Consider the following 25034-nt stretch of genomic DNA (forward strand, 5'->3'; position numbering starts at 1 on the left):
TTTACTCTGCTGTCCAGCGTGAGCAGGGGTCAGACCATTATATTTTCCAAACAATTAATGCAGAGTTTGTCCCCCTTGGCCCTGCTGACATTCTGGGCAGGTGACTCTCTGTGGGAGCCTCCTGGGCACTGTGGTGGGGGGGCAGCAGCAGCCCTGGCCCTCACCCCCTCGGTGGCAGGAGTAACCCCAGTCCTGATGACCACAGACATCTCCAGACATTGCAAATGTGGGGGGAGGAAAGGGCCTGGTTCTCAAAGTTGAGGGAGGGGGGCACTGGAATCCCCAGGAGAGGCCCATTGAAACAGATGGCTGGGGCCCAGCTCAGAGTTTCTGATTCAGCAGGTGCGGGGTGGGGACCAAGAATCTACCTTCCTTTCTTTCTTTCTTTCTTTTTTTTAAAGATTTTATTTATTTATTTGACAGAGAGAGACATAGCGAGAGAGGGAACACAAGCAGGGGGAGCGGGAGAGGGAGAAGCAGGCTTCCCATTGAGCAGGGAGCCTGACAAGGGACCCTGGGATCATGACCCTCCAAAGGCAGATGCTTAATGATTGAGCCACCCAGGCGCCCCAAGAATCTGCATTTCTAAAGGAGTGCTTGTTGTGGTGGCCCCGCTGGGAGGCCACCCAGCCTTTCCTGAGTGATCTGAAGCAGACACCAGGTCCCTCATATGATGGTGGGTGGGGGCAAGGCTGTGGGTCCCTCAGATGGTGGGGGGGCAAGGCTGTGGGTCCCTCAGATGGTGGGGGGACGGCAAGGCTGTGGGTTCCTCAATGGTGGGGGGCAAGGCTGTGGGTCCCTCAGATGGTGGGGGGGGCAAGGCTGTGGGTGTGGATGTTTTGGGAAGTGTTCTAGTCACTGCACCTGCTGATCAGACCTGAAGCCAGGGACTGGGACATGCTGCCTTTGGTAGGTGAGTGACAACAGTGCCCGCCTGATCCTTAGCGGCTGGGGAGGCTGCACAGGGCTCCTCAGGGGATGCGTGGGCGATCCTGTCTGTCTTGTTAAAATATTAATAATAATAATCCTAACATTGGCTGGCCGCCTGTATTGAGCACTCACCCTGGGCCAGGAGATGCAGACACCACCATGAACAGAACTGCCAGCTCTGGTGGAGCAGACATTCTAGATAAGTAAGATATCACCAGGTAGTAACAAGTGCTGGAAGACAATCAAACAAAAGGGTAGGCTGGGACAGAATAAGGACTACCCGAAATGGGGCTTCTCCCGACACCCCAGTCCCACATGGCCGGGCTTTTGGCGAGGTCCATTGGAACTCTGTGCCCCCTGGGGTGCATTTCCAGCCCCATGAATCGTGAAGAGGTCATTCAAGGTCGTGGAACTCAGGCCCTGTCTGGACAGGGCACCTCGATGCAAGCTGCAAGCAAACCCTGCCTTGGGGTGTGAGTGGGGAAGGCACACGCATAAACCTAATCATAAGCGTCAAATGATCCAAAGGCCGGTGGATGCAATGTTTTCTCATCTTTAAAACCAGGCTACTTGCCGCCCTGCTGTGTAGGATTGCCGTGAGGACAAAGGAGATGATGTCAAGTGCTTTGAAACAAGCACTCTGTAAATATTAATGGTGACTAATTGTTGTTGTTAATCTCAGCTCTGGGGCCTGGGAAAGCAGAGAACCAGGTGGGTTCTATAAGTCTGTGCCAAGTAAGGGTTAAAGAGATGTGAGCAAAGAGGTTGGGTTTCAGAACTTTAGGACAGTTCAGTTTGTTTTTCAGAAGCCAGTGTTTTCTGGCTGCGGGGGAAGTGACAGATGGTCGGCCTGTGATCAGCTGTGTGGGTGCGTGAGCGTTAGAGGGGCAAGGAGCGCCCCTGCGGTCTGGCTGACGAGCAGAGAGACCTGCTGGGGGCAGCAAAGTGTCCTATAATCTTCAGGAAGCAGGACGCGGCAACTTTCCCTCTTTGCGGATCTCCAGTGGCTTTCATCGGCCTTCCCTGGGCATTGAAGGAAATGCTCTCCACCCCTCCCCCCTGCGTTTCCAGGAAGAGCCTGGTCTGAGGATCCCCACAGAGTGGGAAGCACCTGGCGCACACCAACGTCCAGAGCATCCTCAGACATCAACAGGATGATGAGCCAGATCAACAAAAGCTGCACAACTTGGCGTGAGGAACGTTGATTTTCGCCCTGGCCCCGTGGAGAGAGGGGCAGGCTTGTGGGGACACCCGTCCCCTCTCCAGACTCATCTGCTGACTGCTTTGTGGCTGTATGGAAGAGCTTATGGCCCTCCCGCCCGTCAGCAGCCGACCCAGGCTTCCGACACTCCGGGGCACTTTCTGCTGCCACTCAGCTTACAGTTGGGGAAACAATTCCCAGGTTTTCCCAACCTGTTGGTTCTGGGCACGACTTGCCTGTCACCGTGAGTTTTGAGGATCACGTGACTTGTGAAAGGCGCTACATGACAAGCAATGTCAAAACAGAAGGGACCCTATTGACTGAAGCTCGTGGTTTATAAAGAACTGAAATCACAACTCAAATTAGCTTAAGTCATAAAAACCACACCAAACAAGACAAAATGCAGGAAAGCCCAAGGGCTCCTGATTCAGGCAGGGCTAGATCCAGGCGCTCAAACAACGTCACCAAGGCATGGACCTCTCTTTCCCCTTGGGATCTGTTCTCTTCTGTTGGGGCTTAATTCTCAGACAAGCTCCACTATTGGGTAGTAAAAATTACTTCTGGAAGCTCCAGGCTTTAACCCTACAGCACAATGAGAAGAACTCCGCTTGCATTTCAAACAAAATCCCAAAGCTGACTCTCATTGGTTCCGTTGAGTCCCAACTCCATTTCTGAACCAATCGCCGAGCCCAGGGGGAGGGAAATGCTCTGACTGATGGGGCTGAGGCGGCAGAGCAGTCCCGGGAACTGTATGGACAAAAAAGGTGGGTTGTCCTGTGCAGAAGAGGAGTTAGGTGCCTAGCAGGCAAAGCACAACACTTACAGTCCCTTGCATGTGGGGGGCTTCCAGCTCTGGGCCACTGTAGGCCGCCTGGCTCTGCTCACCGGACCACACTGCCTTTCCCCTCCTGGTCTCAGCGCTGCCCTTTGGATGCACTCTGTGCTTGACTTCTGTTAGGAAGATTTGGGGTGGGGGAGGTGTCCTTTGGGTTTCCTGCCCAGAGTGGAGTTCTTTGTGTGGATGCAGGGATGCATTTTATAGGCCCGGTGTCTGCATGGACAGCCTGACAGCAGGGTCCCCTGGGTTGGGGGGGTGGCGCTCACACAGCAGACAGGTGGGCTGGGGGCCAGCCAACCTCTGAAGGTTGCAGAGAGAGGATTTCAGAGAACTGGTCCATTCCTGGCCTGCAAGGAGATGGAGGTGGCACACAGACAGGACACAGGGAAGCAAAGATCTTCTTTTCTTTTTTTTTTTTTTTAAGATTTTATTTATTTATTTGAGAGAGAGAGAGCACAAGCAGGGGGAGCGACAGAGGGAGAGGGAGGAGAGAAACACCCCCCCCCCCTCCCGGTTAAGCAGGGAGCCCGATTCAGAGCTCAATCCCAGGACCCTGAGATCATGACCCAAGCCAAACGCAGACACTTCACTGACTGAGCCACCGGGTGCCCCAAAGATCTTTTCTTCCTGTATGTCTTTAAAAATGTTTTTGAGGCAAATTTCACATAACATAAAATTAACTGTTTTAGAGAGTACCCTTGAGAGGCATAGAGAGCACATGCACCCTATTGCATAACCATCAACTCCATCTAGTCATGGAACATGTTTATCACCCCAGAAAGAAATTCCATACCCATTCGCAGTCACTCTCCCTCCCCCCTCCCCGCTGGTTCCCAACATCTACTTTCGTTCTCTATGAGTCTGACTATCTGGGACTCATACGAGTAGAATCATAGTGTTTGTCCTTCTGTGTCTGGCTTATTTCACTGAACACAGTGTCTTTAAGGTCCATCCTCGTTGTAGCAGGGGTCAGGATCCCTTCCTTTTTAAGGCTGAATCATATTCCAGTGTCTGGATGGACCATGTTTTGTTTATTCATTCACCCGTTGATACTTGAATTCCCACCCTTTATCTATAAATAAATATAAATAAATATAAATAAAATCTTTAAAAAAATAGGCAGAAAAATACATTGAAGAGATTCATTTTTTTTTTTTTTACATGAAGAAAATTGAGTCTTTGCTTTTAACAACATGCCAATCAAACACCTTGGAATTTTAAAAAAATAATCAGCAAAACAGGCGCTCTAGGCTAGCTTGAGTGGCACACCCAGGGCTGGAGAGATGTGTAAAGAAAAAACAAAAGCACACTTTAATCTGACTTTATTTGGAAGAGAAAAAGGAAGGTGACCAGGGGCAAGCAAAATTGTTTCCTGGAGTGTTGTTTTCCCAGGAATAAATGGGGACTTGAGGCGATGCTTTGCAAAGGAAGGGAATCCACCGGGATGGATTCTTAGGGCCCTGCAGGGTTGAGGAGCCTGGGGGCAGCAGGAACCCCGGGGAGGAGGGTTCTCCCCTCCAGCCGCCCCCTCCCAGGATAGACATTTGACAGATCTTCAGGGGGAATTCCTTGGTTCCTGCAGGAAGGAAACAGGGAGACAATGGAAACATGGAATTTCCCCCTTCAGGTCCCTTTTATTTCTTTCTTTATTTTTTTAAAGATTTTATTTTTATTTATTTGACAGAGAGAGACACAGCGAGAAGGAACACAAGCAGGGGGAGTGGGAGAGGGAGAAGCAGGCTCCCCGCAGAGCAGGGAGCCCGATGCGGGGCTCGATCCCAGGACTCTGGGATCATGACCTGAGCTGAAGGCAGACGCTTAACGACTGAGCCACCCAGGCGCCCCTCCGGGCCCTTTTAGATCTGAATTTTTCTCCTTACTCAGCAATGGGGTCAAACCGGGATCTTCCAACCTTTGCGCTGTGTACGCTTGGGGTTGGTTGTGTCCTGTGCACCGCAGGGTGTTGAACGACATCCCTGGCCTCCAGGTTTTGATGCCATTTGATGCCAAGTGCACCCTCCCCCGCCCCCGGGTCACAACAAATGTCGCCAAACGTTGCGCAATGTAGAGAATCCTTGGGTTAATAAATCTGTTTTTTTTTTTTAAAGATTTTATTTATTTGAGAGAGAGAGAATGAGAGAGAACACATGAGAGGGGATAGGGTCAGAGGGCAAAGCAGACTCCCTGCCGAGCAGGGAGCCCGATGCGGGACTCCATCCAGGGACTCCAGGATCATGACCTGAGCCGAAGGCAGTCGCTTAACCAAATGAGCCACCCAGGCGCCCAATAAATGTTTGACCAGAATGAATCCCTGGAGTTGCTCATAAAATTAGCATGTTTTGCCTTAAAGAGTCAAGAGGTCCCGAGACCTTCGCCTACTGTACAGGTGGGAAAACTGAGGCCAAGAGTCGCCCAGTCCTAGACCACTATGAGAACCTGACCACGCAGGTCTCGGCGGGCGGCCCCTCTGGAGCCGCGTGGCAGCAGCAAACTGGGCTCGAGGAGCGCTGCAGGGTGTCGTGTACGCTTCTGCCTCAGTCTCTCTAGTCGGATTTCCCCAACAGCCCCCAGGGTCCTCTTCTCCGGACCTCGAACCCTCAACTCGGCGCTCCCGGCGCTCCAGCCGGTCTCCCGAGCCGCGCTCGGGAGATGGGCGGCACTCCGTGGCCCGGCGCGCAGCCTTGTGGGGATTGTAGTTCCGGCCCCGCCCCTGTTCCCCGCCAACCCCGCCCCTAGAACTACGCTCCCGTCGTGCCCCGCGGCGCGCGCGGAGGCGGGGCAGGCGGTCGGTTGCTAAGACTTGTGAGGCGCTGCGCTCGCTTGCGGTTCGTCAGGTAAGCGCGGGGCCCCGGGGGCTCGGCTCTCGCGACCCGGGCTCCCACGGACGGCGAGCCGGGGTGGTGACGGGCGGGGGGTCGTATCTCGGCTGGCGGGGGACGCCGGCCGCGCCGGGCGCGAGGAGGCAGCCGGGGGCATTGGCGCGTGTGCGCGTGCGCGCGGGGCGGCCGGGCAGCGGGCCGCCGCTGCCCGCGCCCGTAGACCTTGTGCGCGTGCGCGCGCCCCTGCGGCCGGGGGTGGAGGCCCCGTGCGTCCAGCTGCTCCGCTCGCCCCCTCCCCCCGCGCGCGTGCTTGGGGTCATCGCGGCCAGCCCCCTGCCTCCGGGCCGCGCGATTACTGGCGTCCCGCCCCGCAGGCGTCTGCCACGTGGGTAGACGTGAGCCTCTCCCAGCGCTTACCGACAGTGTGAGTGCTCGGGGTCTTCTCTTGTCGTGGCTCCGGGCAGACGGGGTTCCCTCCCGCACCCCGCATGCCCGACGTTCTGGAACTTTCGTGCACGGAAGGGCGCGTGGCAGGACGCCCCGCCGTAGGAGAAGTCCGTATAAGCAAGGGGGGAGCTTGTCAGGGGCTCAGATGGCAGCGCCCTGGAACCAGCCCCCGGCGCGCTGCGGGTGGCCCGGGACTCCGGCGCTGGCTGTCCTGCTCAGGGCTGCCTGCCTTCCAGGGCGCGCTGTGAGTCGCTGCCTCCGAGGAGCCCTCCGGGACGCTGGCCGCCCCCCACAGGGCGTCGCCGGGCCGGGGACCTCGTGTGGGGCCCCGTGTGGCCTGCGTCCCTTCCTGGCTCAGACTGCCCTGCGTGATGGTGTTGGGTTCCCACTTCTCCGAGGGGGACGCTGAGGGTGGGGTCACACCCAGGTTCTGGCCTGCCTGCCTGGTCCCCTGGTGAGATGGGGCCTGAGTGAGTTTACGGGGTGTTGCCTTGCAGGGCGACTGCACTGCCTGAATCGGTGCCATTTCCTGCTTGCTCCCAGCGCCAGGGTTCCAGAGTACCCCGATTGCGGTGGGGGCCGCGGGGGGCCCTAAGCTGCCCAGGGGACTTGTGTTAGGGTCCTGTGTCTCTGGCCCACCAGACCCTGTGGGCTCCCATGCAGGCGAGGGCCCCCTGCTCCCGGCCCAGGACTCCGGTGCCAGAGACAGGCGCTGCGACAGCGCAGGTGAACGGGCTGTTCCGAGCAGGCTGTGTCTGCCCCGGGGGTGCCAGGGACGGGACCGAGCTGGCAAGAACAGCCAAGGGTGTGTGCGGGGAGTGTGGAGGCGGCCAGGTGCCAGAGGCTGGGGCTCGATCTGGAGCAGCGGACAAGAGAGGAGCCCAGGTGGGGCACCTGGGTGGCTCAGTTGGTTGAGCGTCTGCCTTCGGCTAGGGTCATGATCCCAGGGTCCTGGGATCGAGCCCCATGTCAGGCTCCTTGATCGGCAAGGAGCCTGCTTCTCCCTCTCTCACTCTCCCTGCTTGTGCTCTCTCTCTCTCTCTCTCTAATATATAAATAAAATCTTAAAAAAAAAAAAAAAAGAGAGGAGCCCAGGTGCCCCGCGGCTCCCGGCCCACTCCACATCCCTGGCGTGTTGAAACAGAACACTGGTCTGTGGACGCTGTTTGCCACTGGGCTGGCTCTCCCCTCTGGACGCTGGGCCTGGGAGCTCAGGCGGGACCCCGTCTGCGGAAGCTGTCTTCCGTACCTGTGGAGTGGGCTCAGGAGGCAGTCTGAGAGCGGTTGAATGACTGCCTGGTCAGATCCTGAGTCGCCTTCCCTGCCTTGTGGCTCCAGGCACGTCCTTCCGGCTCACAGAGCCTCATCTTGTCTTGTAGAAAGGGGACAGTTCCCCAAGCTCCCTCCTGGGTCATTAGGAGGACACGTGGCGGCTGCGGTACCAGCAGCTGTCATCTGAGGCATTGGGCCTTGTTTGGAGGCTGCTGACCTGGCAACTGCCCCGTGTCCTTACCCCTCCCCACGTCCTTACTTCTCCCTGGTTTTTTTTAGCAGCTTCACTGAGGGGCAGTTCACCCATTTAAAACGGACAGATCTGTGGTTTTTAGGACATTTGTGGGGTTGTGGAACTGTCATCACAGTCTTATTCCAGAACATTCCACCCGCCCCCCAAAAAAGCCCCATCCCCGTTAGTAGTCACACCCAGTCCCCCTCCCCCCGGCCCCCACGAGCCCCCTTCCCGTCCGTGGATGAGCCTGTTCCGGACGTGTCACCCACGTGGACTCACACCCCGTGTGGCCATCTGTGTCTGGTTCCCTCCCTGAGCATCGTGGGCTCGGGATCCGTCCCCGGGGCAGCGTGCGTGGGCGCCTTGCTCCCGTTCACGGCCAAGTAACATGCCTGCGCGTGGGGGACCGTGTGTGTATCTGTTCATCCATCGAAGGACACTCGGGCCGTGAGCGCACCTTCTGGCTGCTGGTGGACGCTCTGCCGTGAGCAGGCGTGTGCAGGCTTCTTTGTGGACGTGTGTTCTCCGTGTTCCTGGGCGCGTGGCTGGGCGTGGAGTGGAGCAGCTGCTGGCTGGACAGTGACTGCTGGGGTTTTTACCCACCCCACCTAGGAGCCGGCACCCCGGCCAGCAGTGTCCCAGTGGCAGGCTCCTTTACTTGTCACCTGTTTTGTTTTCATCGGACAGAGTTGTACTTTTGGAGGAGCAAGTGAGACGTGTATTTTGCCGTGGAGACTGGGAGCTTCTGCGGCCCATGCGGGCTGTGGGGTCCTGGGCATGGTGTGTGCTGGGAGCAGATTCAGAGTCGGCACCGTGGACCCTCCGGTGGGCCCTGCCTGGCACCAGGGGCCCTCTACGCCTTCCAGTCCTCGTGGCTGCCACCAGCGCCCCTGGTTCTGCGTGCTTACCAGACTGTAGCGTGAGCTCAGGACATAGCGCGGTGGGCGAGGATGTCCCGTGCCCTCCAGCGGGCCTGGCTGATGAATGCCCGCGGTTCTGTGCAGCAGAGGAGCGTGCTGGGAGGCGCGTCGTGAAAGGTAGAAGCCCACAGTTGTCAGACAATTGCAGCCTTTCCCAGTCCACGGGGAGGGGCGGGGAGGGGGGCGGTCCACTGCAGGATGCCAGCAGGCCGTGTGGTGTGGGCACACAGTGGCAACAAGGATTCTCCAGAGTCACGTCGAGATGACCAGTAATTGAGGTCTGACGTTATCCGAGCCGATCCTGACCGACAGGGACACAATGCGAGGTACGGACATAACGTGAAACATTCTAGAAGCCACCATCCCAAAAAGTGCACAAAGAAACAGGTGAAATTAGTGTTGTCACCTGAGCACATGGCCAACATGAAGACAGTTGACGAGACCGTTCGTGCTTTTTCTCACTGAGTCTACGAGACCCGGTGTGCCTGTTCACGGTGACACATGTCACGGGGGACAAAGTTGTCAGTGACGGTTTAAGTTCTGCAAACCAAGAGTTGGCAGGATCTGAGCGCGAGCATGGCCGGTGATGCGTTCTCTGCGGGCCGAGCTCTCGGACGAGCCTTCAGATGCCGCACGCTCCTGGGACCTGGGACGGACTCCTCCGGCTCACCCGGGCCTTCTGCACCTGACGGATGATGCTCTGCTCCGATCTCTGTCTCCCACAGTCGGAGCCGTGCCGCGGAAGGACCCCGCCCCGGGCCTCATGGAGCAGCGTGGGGACGAGAAGACCCGGAGCCCCGAGCAAGAGCCCGAGCCGTGGCAAGCCCTCCCGGTCCTGTCCGAGCAGCAGTCCGAGGACGTGGAGCTGGTGCTGGCCTACGCCGCACCCATCCTCGACAAGCGCCAGACGTCACGCCTCCTCCGGGAGGTGTCGGCCGTCCACCCGCTGCGCGCCCAGCCTCACCTCAAGAGGGTGCGGCCCAGCCGCGATGCCCGCCGACCGCACGCGCTGGAGCTGCTGCTGTGCCTGGCGGGGCCGGCCGCAGGTGCCAGATCGCTCGCTGAGCTCCTCCCGCAGCCGGCCGTGGACCCCCGGGGCCTGGGGCAGCCCTTCCTGGTGCCGGTGCCAGCCCGGCCGCCCCTGACCAGGGGCCAGTTCGAGGAGGCGCGCGCCCACTGGCCCACGTCCTTCCACGAGGATAGGCAGGTGACTCGCGCCTTGGCCGGGCGGCTGTTCTCCGCGCAGGAGCAGACGGCGATGCAGGGCCACATGGAGCGGGCTGTGTGGGCCGCGCGGCAGGCGGCGGCGCGGGGCCTGAGGGCAGTGGGGGCTGTGGTGGTGGACCCGTCCTCCGGCCGCGTGCTGGCCACCGGCCACGACTGCAGCAACACGGCCAGCCCCCTGCTGCACGCCACCATGGTGTGCATTGACCTGGTGGCCCAGGGCCAGGGCCGGGGCGCCTATGACCTCGGCCCCTACCCTGCCTGCTCCTTCGCCCCAGCCCTCGCCCCCCTGGGCGTCCGCGTGGGCTCTGTGCGCAAGCTGGACGAGGACGGGGACGTGCGTGCGGACAGCCTGCCCTACGTGTGCACCGGCTACGACCTCTACGTCACCCGCGAGCCCTGTGCCATGTGCGCCATGGCCTTGGTGCACTCGCGCGTGCAGCGTGTCTTCTATGGGGCGCCCTCGCCCGACGGCGCCCTGGGTACCCGCTTCCGCATCCACGCCCGGCCTGATCTCAACCACCGCTTCCAGGTGTTCCGTGGGGTCCTGGAGGCCCAGTGCCGCCGGCTGGACCCTGGCTCGTAGGCGGCCGTGCCCGCTGCCTCTGGAGCTTGCCCTGCCGCCAGCGGCTCAGCCTCCCCTCGGGCCCCCCCGGCAGGCCTCCGCCTCTCTCACTGTCGCCCAGGCGGCCGTGACCCTGCGGGTCAGTGTTAAGGACGGCGCGCGTCTCCACCCCGAGGCCGGACCCCACGCTGTTCCCGCTGGTGTGTGGGGACGCGTTTCTGCCCCGACTGAGCTTTTCCCTGGGCTTGAGCTTCGTGGGGTCCAGCCTGGGCGGGGGGCTGGGCACTCGGACTTCTCCAACCAGCCACCTTTTGCCCCAAGCCCGAGGGTCTGCCGGGACAGAATCTCCTCCGTCCCGGGTGTCAGGAGACGGCTCTGTTTGTGAAAATAAACAGCCCCAAACCAGGTTGGCGTCTGTTGACAGTGGCAGGGGACCATGGTGGCCGAGGGCACCTGGGTTAGGTGACCACTTCTGCCAAGGTTTAGGGTTTGTGCACGGGAAGGGGAGCTTCTGAGCCAAGTGGGGGAAGAGTGCCCCCTCTCCGGGCGCCTCCCTGCCTGTGTCCTGGGTCTGGAAGGGTGTGGCTGGCCAGTGGGTATTTACACGGGGGCACACCTGTCAGCCTGGAGTCAGCTCCCTGAAAGGCTTCTTCGGTTGTCGTCCCATTTCCTGTTCTTCATGGAGGGCGGGGCGGGGGGATCAGCCGCAGAGCCGTCAGCACTAGAACCAACGTGGGTTTGTCTGGCAAAGGTGCATTTTTGGATCATGGGGCCACTGTGGGGCCCAGTTCATCCCTGCTCTGAGCCTCCCCTTGAGCCCTAGGGGTCTTCTCCCGGCCCACGCCAGCCCACAGGCACAGGGCAGGGGAGGGGGTCTGCCCACAGGCCAGTGCCGTGGACGGGCAGTGGGGTGGCTGTGAGCCCACCAGGCGTGTGGGCACAGAGGACTGGGCCGGGCCAGAGAGGGTCTCCTGGGGAGGGGGCGTGGACCCTGGGAGCTAGTGTCGCTGGAACCTCGTTACATAGACTGGGTGAGGAAGTCGTCCATGGGTTCCCATCCCAGTGAGGCGGTCATGGCCACGTGAGCCCGGCTTATGTCCTGGAGATGGCAGTGCCCAGCACAGGGCCCTGAGGGAGCCGGCAAAGTCCCCGCAGGTGTACGCGTCGGGAGCAGCCTGCTCTCCGGGGCTCCTCCGTGACGCCAGCTCACCTGGTTCCATGTAGGAAGGGCACCGGGTGCCAGGTGCGTCCCCAGCTGCCCCACTTGGGTTGTGGCGAGGTTGTCAGCTCTGTCAGCCTCGCAGGGACAGAAGTGCAGACCAGAGAGGCTGTGTGACTTGTGTAATGTTCCACAGCAGTGAGCGCGAACCCCGTTCTCAGTGGCCCTGAGGAGGTGCGTGCAGCTGTTCATGGATAAAGAGAAGTTTGGGGGGGTTGGGGACGAGGAGGCGGGGTGGGCCCACGGGGTCCCAGAAACGTTTTGGTTCCGGCCAGGTGTGTTTGGGGCAGCAGCCCAACCCCTCCCCTTCCAGCACAGACGCGGCCCGGGGGGCTCTGAAGGTGAGGTCTCTAGCTGCGGTTGCTGCTGGGCGCGCAGCTGGGGTCGGGGTCCCCCGACGGCCTCGGGGACCTCCTGACTATGGCTGTTTCCCCTCCAGGTGGCCATAGGCTTCTGCCCCGCCCAGTTGTCACGGCGGAAATGTCTGGTGAGTGTCCCCCAGAGGCCCTGCAGCGGGGGATCCTCTGGGACGTGTCCCCTAGTGGCCAGACCCACCCTAATGCCCCCCCGGGGGGGGGCACACACCATTCTCCTCCTTGCATGGAGGGTGCTGGGGTCACTTCCTCGGTCTGAGCCAGACGAGAGATAGATTCCCGTTTCCATGGCACTTGTCGGCCTGGCCAGGCTTTCTGCCTTGGGGCCCACTTGGTCGTGGACGTCAACGTAACGTGTGAGGTGCGGGCGTCTGGGGTCATACCTACACGCGTCAGATGACACGCTCACTCTCTCACGGTGTGCCCACCTCGTCCTGCTCGGAAGGAGGGATGGAGTGTGCAGGTAAAGTGAGGTGGCCCTGGGGCCCCAAGGCCACGGTGAGGCGCCAGGAGCGCACACCGTCCGCGCACGGTCGCCCCACACCTCTCCACCCCTGCCGTCCCAGCATCTGCCCCTGTACTCGGTGGAGGGTGGGGTGGGGCTCCGGGTGCCCAAGTTCTAAGTGTGCACAGAATGTTGCCCCGGGGCTTCTTCCCTGCCGAGAAAGCAGGGTTTCAGAGGGTGTGTGACTTGGGGGTGGGGTTCCCACCTCCGTGTCCCAGTGTGTGCTAGCAACCTGACCGCTGGAAGCATCGCCCCGTTCTTGCTGCAGGCTGCAGGAGAGGTGGGGGTCAGACATCGGGAGGAGAGGGGTGCCGGGGGCCGCGGGCCAGGTGGGGTCCTCTTGGGGCCTTGGACAGGAGCCTTGAAGGGTAGTGACCGGTGACCGTGGCATGGAGGCTGTGAGTCCGTGCCGGGGAGGCCCTCCTCCCACGTCTGATCGCAGGGGCTCGGAGCCGGCAAGCTCAGAGTGGGATCGACTCCCATCTCTGCTCGGGCTTGGGACACGCTGTGGCTTCCTGTGTCACGTGGTAAATGCCTGTGGCCTCTCCGTGGCCAGTAAGGTGTGGTCTGCCTCCACCTGTCCACCCCTCCGGCCCTGATCTCCCCACTGCCTCTCGATCAGCTGGCACTCAGACTGAGGCCAGAACGCACTGGCCTGTTTCTTTTGCTTTCTGGAGTGTTTATTTATTTATTTATTTTTATTTCTTATTTTTTTAAAGATTTTATTTATTTATCTGACAGAACAAGTACGCAGAGAGGCAGGCAGAGGGAGAGGGAGAAGCAGGCTCCCCGCTGAGCAGGGAGCCCGATGCGGGGCTCGATCCCAGGACCCTGGGATCACGACCCAAGCCGAAGGCAGCCGCCTAACCGACTGAGCCACCCAGGCGCCCCTGGAGTGTTTGTTTAAATACCAACTTTTGCAGTGAGGGGGCTAACCTGACGACTCTTTTTTTTTTTTTTTTTTTAATTTTTTATTTATTTGTTTGAGACACAGAGATACAGAGAGAGAGAGAGAACATGAGCAGGGAGAGAGGCAGAGGGAGAGGGAGAAGCAGGCTCCCCGCTGAGCCAGGAGCCCGATGTGGGGCTTGATCCCAGGACCCTGGGATCATGACCTGAGCCGAAGGCAGACGCTTAACCATCTGAGCCACCCAGGCGCCCCCTGACGACTCTTTTTTTTTTTTTTTTTTAAGATTTTATTTATTTATTTGAGACAGAGAAAATGAGAGACAGAGAGCATGAGAGGGAGGAGGGTCAGAGGGAGAAGCAGACTCCCTGCCGAGCAGGGAGCCCGATGCGGGACTCGATCCCAGGACTCCAGGATCATGACCTGAGCCGAAGGCAGTCGCTTAACCAACTGAGCCACCCAGGCGCCCTGACGACTCTTTTTAAGCAAGCTTCACACGTGGCATGGAGCCCAATGCAGGGCTTGAACTCACGACTGTGAGATCAAGAGCTGAGCTGAGATCAAGGGTCAGATGCTTAACCGACTGAGCCCCCCGGGGCGCCCCTGCCCTTCTCTTAGAGCACAGCTAAGCAACCCCCCAGCACACACATCCCTGGTGCCCCCTTCCAACACGGACGCAGCATTTTCCAGCACGCCACACTTGCTCATTCATTGTGATTATTGTTGGTCTCCCCCTGGCCAGGAGGGCAGCCCCCCCCCCGTCTTTTGTTCACAGCCTGGTCCTCCGAGGTGCTCAGGAGACGTGTCCTGCCATAGGGGTGATGTTGTTGAAAGGCTGAGGGGTATCATCGACCATACTGTGCTGCAGGCTAAGTCCTGTCCCCAAAAGACGTGTTTAATCCTCACCCCTGTACCCGTGAAGTAGGGTTTTATTGCGAAGCAGAATCGTTGTGTGTATGTTAGTAAAGAGGAGCTCACGCTGAAGGAGGGTAGCCATAATCCAACGACGGGTGTTCTCATAAAGACGCACAGGGGAGGTGGCCGCGTGACCACCGAGGCAGGCATGGGGTGATGGGGCTGCATGCCAAGGGACGCCTGGAGCCCCCAGGAGCTGGGAGAGCCAGGAGGGACTGTCCCCTGGAGCCTCCAAGGGAGCGTGGCCCTGCCCCACTTCGACCTCAGACTTCTGCGCTCCGGGACCGGGGAGAATAAAGTCCCGTGGTTGGAACCTCCTGGCTGGTGGTCATTTGTCAGAGCTGCCCCAGGAAGCTCATGCATTCAGAGTGCCAGAATCTTCTCTGGAGTCAGGTGTTAACGGTATTTGGCTCTGCCACCAAGTCTGCATGTCTTTTCTGGCTGCTCTCAGGAATGACCACGGCGGAGTGATTTAAACCACTTTTTTCTGGGGCGCCTAGGTGGCTCAGTCGGTGAAGTGTCTGCCTTCCACTCAGGTCATGATCCCGGGGTCCTGGGATCGAGCCCCACGTCTGCTCAGTGGGGAGCCTGCTTCTCTCTGTTCTTCTCCCCCTCCCCCATCTCCCTCTCCCTGCTCATGCTCTCTCTCTTTCAAATAAATAAATAAGATCTTAAAAATAAATAAATAAACCACATTTACCATTTCAAGTTGTGAAGTCAGAAGTCCTAGAACTCAGACGCAGGCAGGGTTGGTCTCCCCCCCGCCGGGCTCCAGCCTTTTCCTGGCCCGCGGCCCCCCCTCCGTCCTCACCGCCAGCAGCGCAGGGTCTGCCCATCTCTGGGACTCCCACCCTCTGCCTCCCCATCGTGAGGGCCTCGTGAGGACGCCGGGCCCCCCGGGAACCCAGGGTCACCCCGTCCTCGGGGGCCCTGATAAGGTCCCCTCTGCTGCATGAGGGGACATGTCTGCAGGTTGAGGACAGGGACGGGGACGTGTTTGGGGCTGTCACTGAGGCTCCCTGCCTGGTTTCGTTCCCTGGTGTTTTCTGTCCTTGCAGAAAAGGAGAACAACTTCCCGCCGCTGCCCAAGTTTATCCCCCTGAAGCCCTGTTTCTACCAGAACATCTCCGACGAGATCCCCATCGAGCACCAGCTTCTGGTGAAGAGAATCTACCGGCTGTGGCTGTGTGAGCCCTGGGGCGGGGGCGGGGCCTCCCTGTGCACCACTCAGACCCCGGCCCGGGACAGCCCACACCACAAAGTTTGCCCGAATTTTGGGCTGAACCTCGCCTTTCTAATACGGTGATGTCCCGAGTCCTCCTCTGGCTCCGTGACTCCCATGCTGACCAGAGCCCGGCGGGTGGGAGGGGTCCTGGCCTGCCACCCTCCGTCCCCGCTCACCCTCCTCACCCCCCTCTCCAGTCTACTGTGCCACCCTGGGGGTCAACCTTGTCGCCTGCCTGGCCTGGTGGATCGGTGGTGGCTCGGGAGCCAACGTTGGCCTGGCCTTGGTCTGGCTGCTGCTCTTCTCCCCCTGTGGCTACGTGTGCTGGTTCCGGCCTGTGTACAAGGCCTTCCGGTAAGTTGGGGCGTGGGGCGGGCTGCATTTCTGAGGGGGCCTCGGGGAGTGTCTGGTGTTCAGCACCGGCAGGAGCCAGACGCCTGACCGCACGCTCGGGGCCTGCGCCCTTGCCGGCCATGCGTCTTGCGCACGTGCCCAGAACCGTTCTGTTGGGTTTGGAGACAGCTTATATCCAGGGGCTGCAGACTACGGCCAACGAGGGCCTGTTCTGTCTTTTAGTAATTAACTCATCTGTCCGCTCACCTACTCGTAGCAGCGTTTCTGGTGTCTTCAAGGGGTTGTGGAACCATCACTTCTGTGTAGTTCCAGAACATTCCATCACCCCCAAGGCAACCCCATCCCCGTCAGCTGTCACCCCCCAGCCCCGGCCCCCACGGGCCCCCTTCCCGTCCGTGGATGAGCCTGTCCTGGACGTGTCACCCACATGGGCTCACACCCCGTGTGGCCTTCTGTGTCTGGCTCCCTCCCTGAGCATCGTGGGCTCGATGTCCGTCCCCGGGGCCGCACGTGTGGGTGCCTCGCTCCTGTCTGTGGACACTCGCCCCCAGCAGGCCCCCTGTTACTCAGGAGCTGCAGTGTTTGCCCCTAGATGGTTCCCAAATCCTGGGCTCTCAGAGTCCATCAGACAGTGTCCCTGAGGCCCTCCTTGGAGACAAGACCTAGAAACCCACGTGTGTGCTGGAACTAGACAGGCCGTTCCTCCAGGTTCTGGGCTGGCTCCGGCTGCCTCGTTCAGGAACGCGCGGGGCCTGCTGACGGCCTGCGAGCGCCCTGCCTCCTCCCACTGCCTTCAGGGTCCTGCAGGCCCCGTCCTGCTTCAGTGGCCTGCGCCGCGGCCCCTCGGCGGCTGCCCCCCGTCCTCCAGGGAGCATGCAGAGCCCCTTAAATCTGCGACACGCCTTCCCCCGGGTTAACCTCCAGCACCCACATGAGCGTTGTCGCTCTCTCTGAGATCTCTCAGACCCCTTTGCAGCCAGGAAGCTGTTGGCGCAGTGTTTCCCAGAGAAGCCGTGTGGTGGCCCTGTAGAGTCCAAGCCCAGGCTGAGCAGCGTGGGATGGCGCGTTCGGGTTGGCACCTCTGGGGAGGGTGGCAGCCCCGTCCCCGCTGGTCCTGCCGCACGCGGGCTGCCGTGACAGCTGTTCTTTCTCTCTCTCTAGAGCCGACAGCTCCTTCAACTTCATGGCGTTCTTCTTCATCTTTGGAGCCCAGTTTGTTTTGACAGTCATCCAGGCGATCGGCTTCACGGGATGGGGTGCATGGTGAGCCAGGCCCCCGGGAGCCCAGGCTGCAGTGCAGGGGTGTGACGCGCGTTCACTGTGGGACAGCAGAGCCCGAGTCTCCCAGGGCGTAAGATAAGGCGCGTGTGCCCTCGTGCGTGAGCTCTCGGGGCGGCACCCACGGGGCTGGGGCTGGGGTCTGCTGCCCACGCGCACCCGGGGCCTGCCCCTGAGGTTCCTGCCCGGGACGCACTCATGGGCACCTGGAAGGCTGGGAAGTGGGCCTGGGGGGTGTCTGGGAGGAGCAGCTCAGCGGACAGCACAAGGGCCTCCCCGGGATGGCCTCCTGGGACACTGCCATCGAGGGAGAGCCGGTTTTCTGTTTGCTTTTAAGGTTTTATACCTAGTCCTGTGGTTGCTGTCACAGATTACAACAAGCTTAGTGATTTAAACAGTTACTTCACACTTTTGGGGTCAGGAGTCTGACGTGGGCCTCATGGAACCAAACCCCAGCGCGGGCAGGGCTGGTCCCCCCCGGGAGACCCGGCTCCGGCCTCTTCCTGGCCCGCGGCCCCCCCCCATCCTCACCCCCAGCAGCGTGGGGTCTGCCGATCTCTGGGACTCCCATCCTCTGCCTCCCTCTCCTGAGGACCTCGTGAGGACGCCGGGCCCCCCGGAAACCCAGGGTCACCCCCTCCTCGGGGCTGTGACGGTTCCCTCTGGGGACACGTCCCAGGTCCCAGGACGAGAATGTGGGTGCCCGTGGGGCTGCTGGCTGGCCGTGGGTCGTGTCTTTGGTGTCAAGTATCCTGTGGGCGACATGTGAGGCTGCGCGTGCGCGTGCTCGGCCTTGTCCGTGCTCTGGAGTCCTGTCTGCTCAGGTGTGCCCTGTGCGGCCTCTCGTTTGCCATCCCTTAGGGTGTTTGTGGCATCCTGAGCGTGCCCCTCGGCTCCTTCCTGTTGTCTGTTCTTTTCTGTGTTTTCCGTCCCCTTTTCAAAGTTTACGAGTCACCTTCTGCTCTCCCCTGGGATTGTTTTCAGCACAGCCTTCCCCTGTTGCTTCCTTCCTGCCCGGTGAGCAGATGAGGTCTGTGTGGACCCTCGGTATCGGGTTTCTTCTTGGCTGATGCCCTCCCAAATCTGGGTCTGGAGGGCCAGTGAAGGACTGTTTTGGGGCCCCAGGCGCGGGGATGTGCCGGGAGGACCCCCAGGCTCAGCAGACGGTCGACCCCACGGCCGTGGTTTATACAGAGAGGATAGGAAGCCAAATGAGCTCAGGGCAGAGGCGTGGGGGGTGGGAGCGGGGACACCAGGCAAGACCTTCCAGAGTCCTCTCCCGGGGTGTCCCACAGGATACGCTTAGCTCCCCCCCAAACAATGGGACCGCGTGTGTGAGGTGTGGTCTCCAGGGGACTGGCAGAGACCCAGTGCCCGGTTCTCTGCAGGGGTTGGTCTCGCGGGCCCCTCTGCCCGGCTTGGGTCGGGACCCCAGACTCCGGGAGGGGAGCAGGCGCTCAGCCTGAACCTCGTGTCTGCACAGACGGTTCAGGGACCCGAGCCCCCCGGCAGCGAGGGTGGTGGGAGCCTGGAGTCGGTTCCAGACACCACCGAGGGCCAGCCTTGCGAGCCGCCCTCTGGGGAGGGAAGTCTCAGGCCTGCCATGCGAGCTCTTTTCTGCTCAGTGCCACCCCACCCTGGTTTCCACACTGGACAGGGGTGGTGTGCACCTTCTTCGGGGGTCGGCTTGCAGAAAGGGGACTTCAGGAGTTTTCCTTCTTGCTGGAATGCTGGCCAAACAGGGCAGGGGACAGGTAACCAACCAGCTGGTGAGCTTGGGCAAAGAGCTGCTCTGAAAGGTTTTTCTCTCCTGAAAAATCAGGAGGAGGAGAACACAGCACCTGCGGTCGGGGCTGTAGCCCCGTCTGCTCTCGTAAAAAGCTTGTCATCGCTCTCGTTCTTTCGCTAGGTACTGGCCCGCACAGGTGGGGCGGGGCCACTGGGCGAGGGTCCGGGGAGGCCCCACTGGTCCCGAGCCCCTTGGCCTCCCCAGGGCTCGGTGCAGGGAGTGGGGACCCCGAGGAGCCGGCCTGCCAACCACATTCCCTTCGGAAGCCCAGCCCAGGGTCTTCCCGCCCTGCTGGCCCTTGGTGGGCGGCAGGCTCGTGGCCCACCGCCAGGGGGCAGGTGGGCTGCAGCTGCGGCCCGGCCGGTCTCTGCGCCCAGCAGCCACCGGTACTGTTTCCCTGGGGCGTCAGGCTCATCCTCAGAGGGCATGCTCCCGGGACGCCCGAGTGCGTGAGACCACACTACTCTTCACGCCTGAGAAACCACCCTGGATTCCTTCACGCTCCCCTCTCGCTTAAATTGTGGCTTTTTTTTTTTTTTTAAGATTTTATTTATTTATTTGAGAGAGAGAATGAGATAGAGCATGAAAGGGGAGGGTCAGAGAGAGAGGCAGACTCCCTGCTGAGCAGGGAGCCCGACGTGGGACTTGATCCCGGGACTCCAGGATCATGACCTGAGCCGAAGGCAGTCGCTTAACCAACTGAGCCACCCAGGTGCCCTAAATTGTGGCTTTTTAAGTGGGCTTTTTAGGGGCGCCTGGCCAGCTCAGTCGGTGGAGCGTGCGACTCTTAACTCTCAAGGTTGTGAGTTCCAGCCCCACGTGGGGCGTGGAGCCTGCTTGAAAGTTTAAAAAATTAGAAAGAGAAAGTCTTTAAATTACTATCTATTTATTTATTTCTAAGCGATGTGTCTTGTGAGTGGGTTTACGATGACGCTCATGACGTGCAGCCTGTGGATGATCCCCTTGGGGGGCGGCAGCTGCATTCTCTTGGCCATCTCCTGGCAGAGGTCAAGAAAGGCTCTCCCCAGAGGAGCAGAGGAAGCTGGAAGAAGAGGTGCTGGTACAGGAGAGTCGTATGCTCTGACACCCCGTTTCCTGTGGGGTCTCTGGTTCACGCTCCAGGCATGTGTGTCCCCCATAGATTCGGTTACTTGGAGCGTGCCCAGTTCGGTTGCAGTGCTCCTTGGGGCAGAGGGGACCCCTGAGCTGCTTCCACCCCTCGTCCTGACTCTTCGGCCCCCAACCCTCAGACTGCTCCTGGAGCCTCCAGGGCAGGACCTCGGAGGGAGGGGCAGAGAGCAGGAGGCTCTGGGGCCTGGGCCGGGCCCTGGGGTGAGGCCGGGGTGAGGGTGCCGACCTCCCCCCGCAGTGGGGAGACGGTAGGAGGGACACCCAGTGCTGTGTACCTGGAGACGGGGAGTGACTGAGCCAGCCAGGCGCCCCGTAATAGGGTTTTCATGTTGGGCCACTTTGGGGTTTTCAGGAAGGTGCAGAGACAGGACAGAGTGCGGTGGTCACACCTGTCGGCATCTGATGTCTTTGCTGCTCCCGGAGGTCAGTGCGGCTCTGGCGCTGCTGTCCTGGTGGCTGGCTGTCCTTGGAGCCCCGCGTTTCCATGAATGTCCTGTTCAGGATTCCATGCGGCGTTGAACTGCATTTTGCTTTGGCAGTATGTCCCGATGGGGTGTGCATGCTTCTGCGGGTCCGTTTCTCTCTCAGGCTCTCCCCAGTCTTTGCACCCCTCCTTTCTTTCTAGTTGATTTATCGGAGAGGGAGGCTTCAACGTCCTGCATTTCCCTGCCGTTTGGTTTTTAGAATAATGGCTTTAGCGAGCTACACGGCACAGACCAGAAATTCGCTCTTAATGGTGAACAGCTCGGTGGTTTTAGTGCATCCACAAGGTTTTGCAACCATCGTTTCTATTTAGTTCAAGAATGTTCTGTCAACCCCAAAGTACCTTGCCCCCATCAGCCATCACTCACCATTCCTCCCCCTCCCAGCCCATGGCCCCCACGAGCCCCCTTCCCGTCCGCGGATGAGCCTGCTCTGGACGTGTCACCCACGTGGACTCACACCCCGTGTGGCCTTCTGTGTCCGGGTCCCTCCCTGAGCGTCCCCGCCCCCATCAACGGTCACTCCCCACCTTCTCCCCAGCCCCGGCCCCCACGAGCCCCCTTCCCGTCCGTGGATGAGCCCGTTCCGGACGTGTCACCCACGTGGACTCACACCCTGTGTGGCCTTCTATGTCCGGTTCCCTCCCTGAGCATCGTGGGCTCGGGGTCCGTCCCCAGGGCCGCGTGTGAGGGCGCCTGGCTCCTGTCCGCGGCCGAGGGACGCTCTGGTGCGTGGGGGACGTGCTGTGCTTCCATCCATGCTGATGGGCTGGGGGGGTCTGGGGGACGTGCCGTGCGCTCCCGTCCGTGCCCATGGGCCTGGGGGGGTCTGGGGGATGCGCTCCTGTTAGCGCCTTGGCTGTGACACATGTCTCCACACGTCGTGTGTGCGCTAGCCGCGGGGCTGTTTGGGGACGCGGCCACTGGCCAGACTCCCCAGATCTCGCATCTCCACTCCGTCTTTTCACACGCCCTGTTGTCCTCTCCCTGGTTCCAGCCCCACGAGCTCCGGCCTGAGCAGCTCTGGGGGAGCTCTGGCGCCCCTCATCCCCTCCCTGAGCCCCGCCCTCCATCTCCTCGCCTCCCTGCATCCTCCCTGCTCCCTGCCGCGGACGCCTTGGCCTCTTCCTGGTGCAGATGGTATGCAGCAGCCTCCGTCGCTCACCCCGGTGTAGCTGGCGGGGGCCAGAGCCCGAGCGCTGTCGCCCGGGGTCGTACCTGAGATGTTTCTCGCCCTGGTCCTGCGGGGAGGCGGGTGCTGTGGAGCAGGCTCCGTGTCCCGCATTCCTGCCCGTGCGTGCCTTTACTTCCCCAGAGGCCACAGAGCTCAGGCTGGGGCCTCCGCCCGCCTGGCCCCTCCCCAGTGCCCCAGACCTGTTGGGAGGACACTAGTCCCCAAAGTGACAACCCCCCCCACACACAGCCAGGGCTTCTGCCCTCCTGGGCGCCTCCAACCACCCAGCACCCGCCTGGGCCCTCCGGCTGCCTGGCTGTACCTCATACCGACTCCCTGACCCAGTTGAGGCCCCCAGTGGCTTTCCCAGCCCCCCCAGGCTGAGTGGGATTGGGCGGCGGTCCGTCCCCAGCGCCCAGCACAGAATGAGGCTGCGGCCCAGGGGCTCCTCGGCCGTCCCCACGTAGGCACTTGGGTGGGGAGGACACGCAGCTTCCCTTCTGTTCGGAGCGTGGCATGGTCTCTGGAAGATGCTTACAGGAAACCCATGCATGCTGAGTGCACCCCAGTACTTGCCCTGCTACCCAAGGCGGGAACAGACACTCGCACGCAAGCGCAGGCAGCCTCCAGAGACACAGGGCTTGGCCTCGTGTGAACTGGGCGGCCGCAGGTGCATCACGGCTCCGGTGTGGGGTGTGGCAGGGCTCCCATGGGGGCGGCTGGACGCAACCTTCTGCTTCTCGGGGTTGACGCTCCTGCGGGGCTCTGGGTGGCAGTGTGTGTGTGGCCGTGGGGGCTGGAACAGCCCGGGTGAATGGGGGCCTAGCTGGCTGATCTGTGGATGTGGCCGCGTGGCGGGCTCCTGGAACAGAGGGACGCCCGCGAGACAGCCGGGACGCCTGAATAAAGCACGTGGGTTAGTTAATAATAGCAAACCTAGTGCTAACTTCCTAGTTACTGTACAGTCTTCTAAGTCCCTGGAGGTTGAGCTGTGTATTTTTATTACCTGTTCAGAAAAATAAAATCCCAAAATACACTTATTTCCCACATCTCACCCCAAGAGGCAAGTGTGGGTGTTCGTCCACACGTGTACAGGACAGAACAGGTCCCGTGGGGTCTTGCTGTGCTGGCTCCTCTTTAACTCTTTTCCCCTCTCGCTTCCTCAACACCTGCTCGGCATGCCGTCGAGTGGCTGTGGTACCCCGGACATCTGTGTTCTTTGCAGCTGGTGAACACTGAGGATGCTCCCGGGTTTTCACGAAGACAAGGAATTCTGGGGCATGAATTCTTAGGAGGAGGAGAGCTGGGTGCAGGAAATGAGCACGTAGGGCTTTTTTTTTTTAAAGATTTTATTTATTTATTTGACAGAGAGAGAGAGTGAGAGCAGGAACACAAGCAGGGGAAGTGGGAGAGGGAGAAGCAGGCCTCCGGCGGAGCAGGGAGCCCAATGCGGGGCTCGATCCCAGCACCCCGGGATCATGACCTGAGCCGAAGGCAGACGCCTAACCATCTGAGCCACCCAGGCGCCCCGAGCACGTAGGGCTTTTTGTAGATGACTGCCACTGTCCCCGCAGAGGGACATGCTCCCACCAGGGCAGGGTTCCTCTCCTCAGCCCCTTGCACACAGCACACTCGCCTGCGTGGCAGGGGAATGCAGAGACCCCGTTCTAACATGTTTTCCTCGTTGCTGGGTTTGAGCATCGTTTCGTGTGTTCACTGGCCCCTGCAAGTCCTCGTACCAATTGCCCATTTCCCTGCTAAGCGTTTATTTTTTTGTTGTTGATTTGTTGGTGCTCTTTACATATAGAGGATGCTGGGCCCTTGTTTGGTCGACGTGCTGGCACCCATGCTCTCTCTTGCCCCTTGCAGTGGTTGGCTGGCGGCAGTCGGGTTTTTCCAGACCAGTGTTGGAGCTGCTGTGGTCATGCTGCTTCCAGCCATCATGTTCTCCATGTCAGCTGCCATGATGGCCATCGCGATCATAAAGGTAAGGCCCCTGGGTCCTGGGACTGCCAGCATCTTCCCATGCATCCCGTCGCCTGAGTCCCCGAGTTCTGCGGGCTCCTCTCATCCCTGTTTTAGGAGCGAGAGACTGAATGTCCCGGAACGAGCTGACCTCTACTCAGGCAGGCTTGGGGAAGCAGCATGGTGTGGGCAGCTGATGACCACACCCGCCTTTGGGCACCACCCGCCAGAGGCCCCAGCACGTGTGTGGCCCTGGGTGTGCTCCACGCTGCCCGATTTGGCCACCACTAGACACTTGCCGCCCCGTACAGTTAAATTCACATTAAGTAAAATTAAGTAAAACTGAAAACCCAGGGGCATCCGCTACACCCACGTCATCTCAAGTATTTGCTGGCTGCGTGGGGCTGGTGGGCCGTCTCCACCATCACGGAAAGTTCTCGTGGGCAGTACGGCCCCAGGTGCTTGGAGACTGCAGCAGAACGCTCGTTCTGCAAAAGCTGGCGGGCAGCCGTGGGCTCTCCCGGGGGTGGACGCCAGGCCTGCAGCCCTCAGGTATTGGTCAGAGCCTGTGGATGTGCGTGGAGTCTCCACGGGAAAGCAGAGGGACGGGGCGTCACTCCAGCGCTGGGCCGCAGCACGGGCTGTGTGGCGGGCTGTGATTGGATCTCTTTAGCCCTTTGCCACAAGGTTCTAGCTTTGAAAGCCCGTTTTCTGGCTTAGTAGGCTTTCTCCCCCTGCACCCGGCTGTGTGGGAAGACAGGAGCATTGTTCCACGCCCCCCATATGTGCACCCCAAAGGCTTTCAGCTGTGTGGACGGGCGGGGGCGGGGGGACTGCAGAAACCACAAAGGAGACACACTGTGAATGAATCTAAACACGGTTCCGGGATCAAGCCCACACAGGAGCCGACTGTGTCCAATCAGGGACTTCTGTTCAGCAAACATTCTAAATTAGAAAGCAAATACTAATTGAAAATGCCTATAGGGCTAGAGAGGAAAGATTTGTGGACTCAAATAGAGTGTATTTTTCCTAAACAGTGGGAGGACCCCTGTGTCCATCCCTGGGACCAGGCCCAGGCGCGGGGATGTGCCGGGAGGACCCCCAGGGCTCAGCAGACGGTCGACCCCACGGCCGTGGTTTATACAGAGAGGATAGGAAGCCAAATGAGCTCAGGGCAGAGGCGTGGGGGGCGGGGGCGGGGACACCAGGCGCGAGCTTCCAGAGTCCTCTCCCGGGGTGTCCCACAGGACGCGCTTAGCTCCCCC

At 60.3% G+C, this 25034-nt stretch overlaps 2 protein-coding genes across 5 annotated transcripts in view; both read left to right on the forward strand.

The window, feature by feature from the left end:
- Positions 1-5693: 5693 nt before the first annotated feature.
- The window catches only part of SCAMP4 (secretory carrier membrane protein 4), a 22525-nt gene continuing 3184 nt past the window's right edge, over positions 5694-25034 (forward strand). The window contains exons 1-6 of one of the 4 annotated variants that reach the window (XM_006743708.3): positions 5694-5803; positions 12110-12157; positions 15430-15558; positions 15794-15950; positions 17112-17213; positions 23674-23791. In XM_006743708.3, the coding sequence (XP_006743771.2) occupies positions 12151-12157; positions 15430-15558; positions 15794-15950; positions 17112-17213; positions 23674-23791 (513 nt within the window). In that variant the 5' untranslated portion in view covers positions 5694-5803; positions 12110-12150. Of the gene's footprint in view, positions 5804-6093; positions 6213-12109; positions 12158-12185; positions 12508-15429; positions 15559-15793; positions 15951-17111; positions 17214-23673; positions 23792-25034 lie in introns of those variants that run through there. The other 3 variants (XM_081828628.1, XM_081828538.1, XM_081828688.1) reach the window with 3 other exon arrangements.
- Positions 5739-10857, forward strand: ADAT3 (adenosine deaminase tRNA specific 3). Its single transcript, XM_081828431.1, has 3 exons — positions 5739-5803; positions 8430-8779; positions 9388-10857. Exons 2-3 carry the CDS (start codon positions 8497-8499, stop codon positions 10470-10472), a joined length of 1368 nt encoding a protein of 455 aa, XP_081684557.1. The 5' UTR covers positions 5739-5803; positions 8430-8496; the 3' UTR covers positions 10473-10857.

This window comes from Leptonychotes weddellii, chromosome 1, assembly GCF_054177405.1.
Source record: "Leptonychotes weddellii isolate Sample4059 chromosome 1, ASM5417740v2, whole genome shotgun sequence".
In the NCBI taxonomy this organism is placed as follows: domain Eukaryota; kingdom Metazoa; phylum Chordata; class Mammalia; order Carnivora; family Phocidae; genus Leptonychotes; species Leptonychotes weddellii.

Coding starts and splice junctions, on each gene's coding strand:
- ADAT3 (XM_081828431.1), top strand. CDS start 8,497: ATGCGGGCTGTGGGGTCCTGGGCATGGTGTGTGCTGGGAGCAGATTCA. Junction 8,780..9,387: donor TGGGAGGCGCGTCGTGAAAG/GTAGAAGCCCAC, acceptor TGTCTCCCACAG/TCGGAGCCGTGCCGCGGAAG.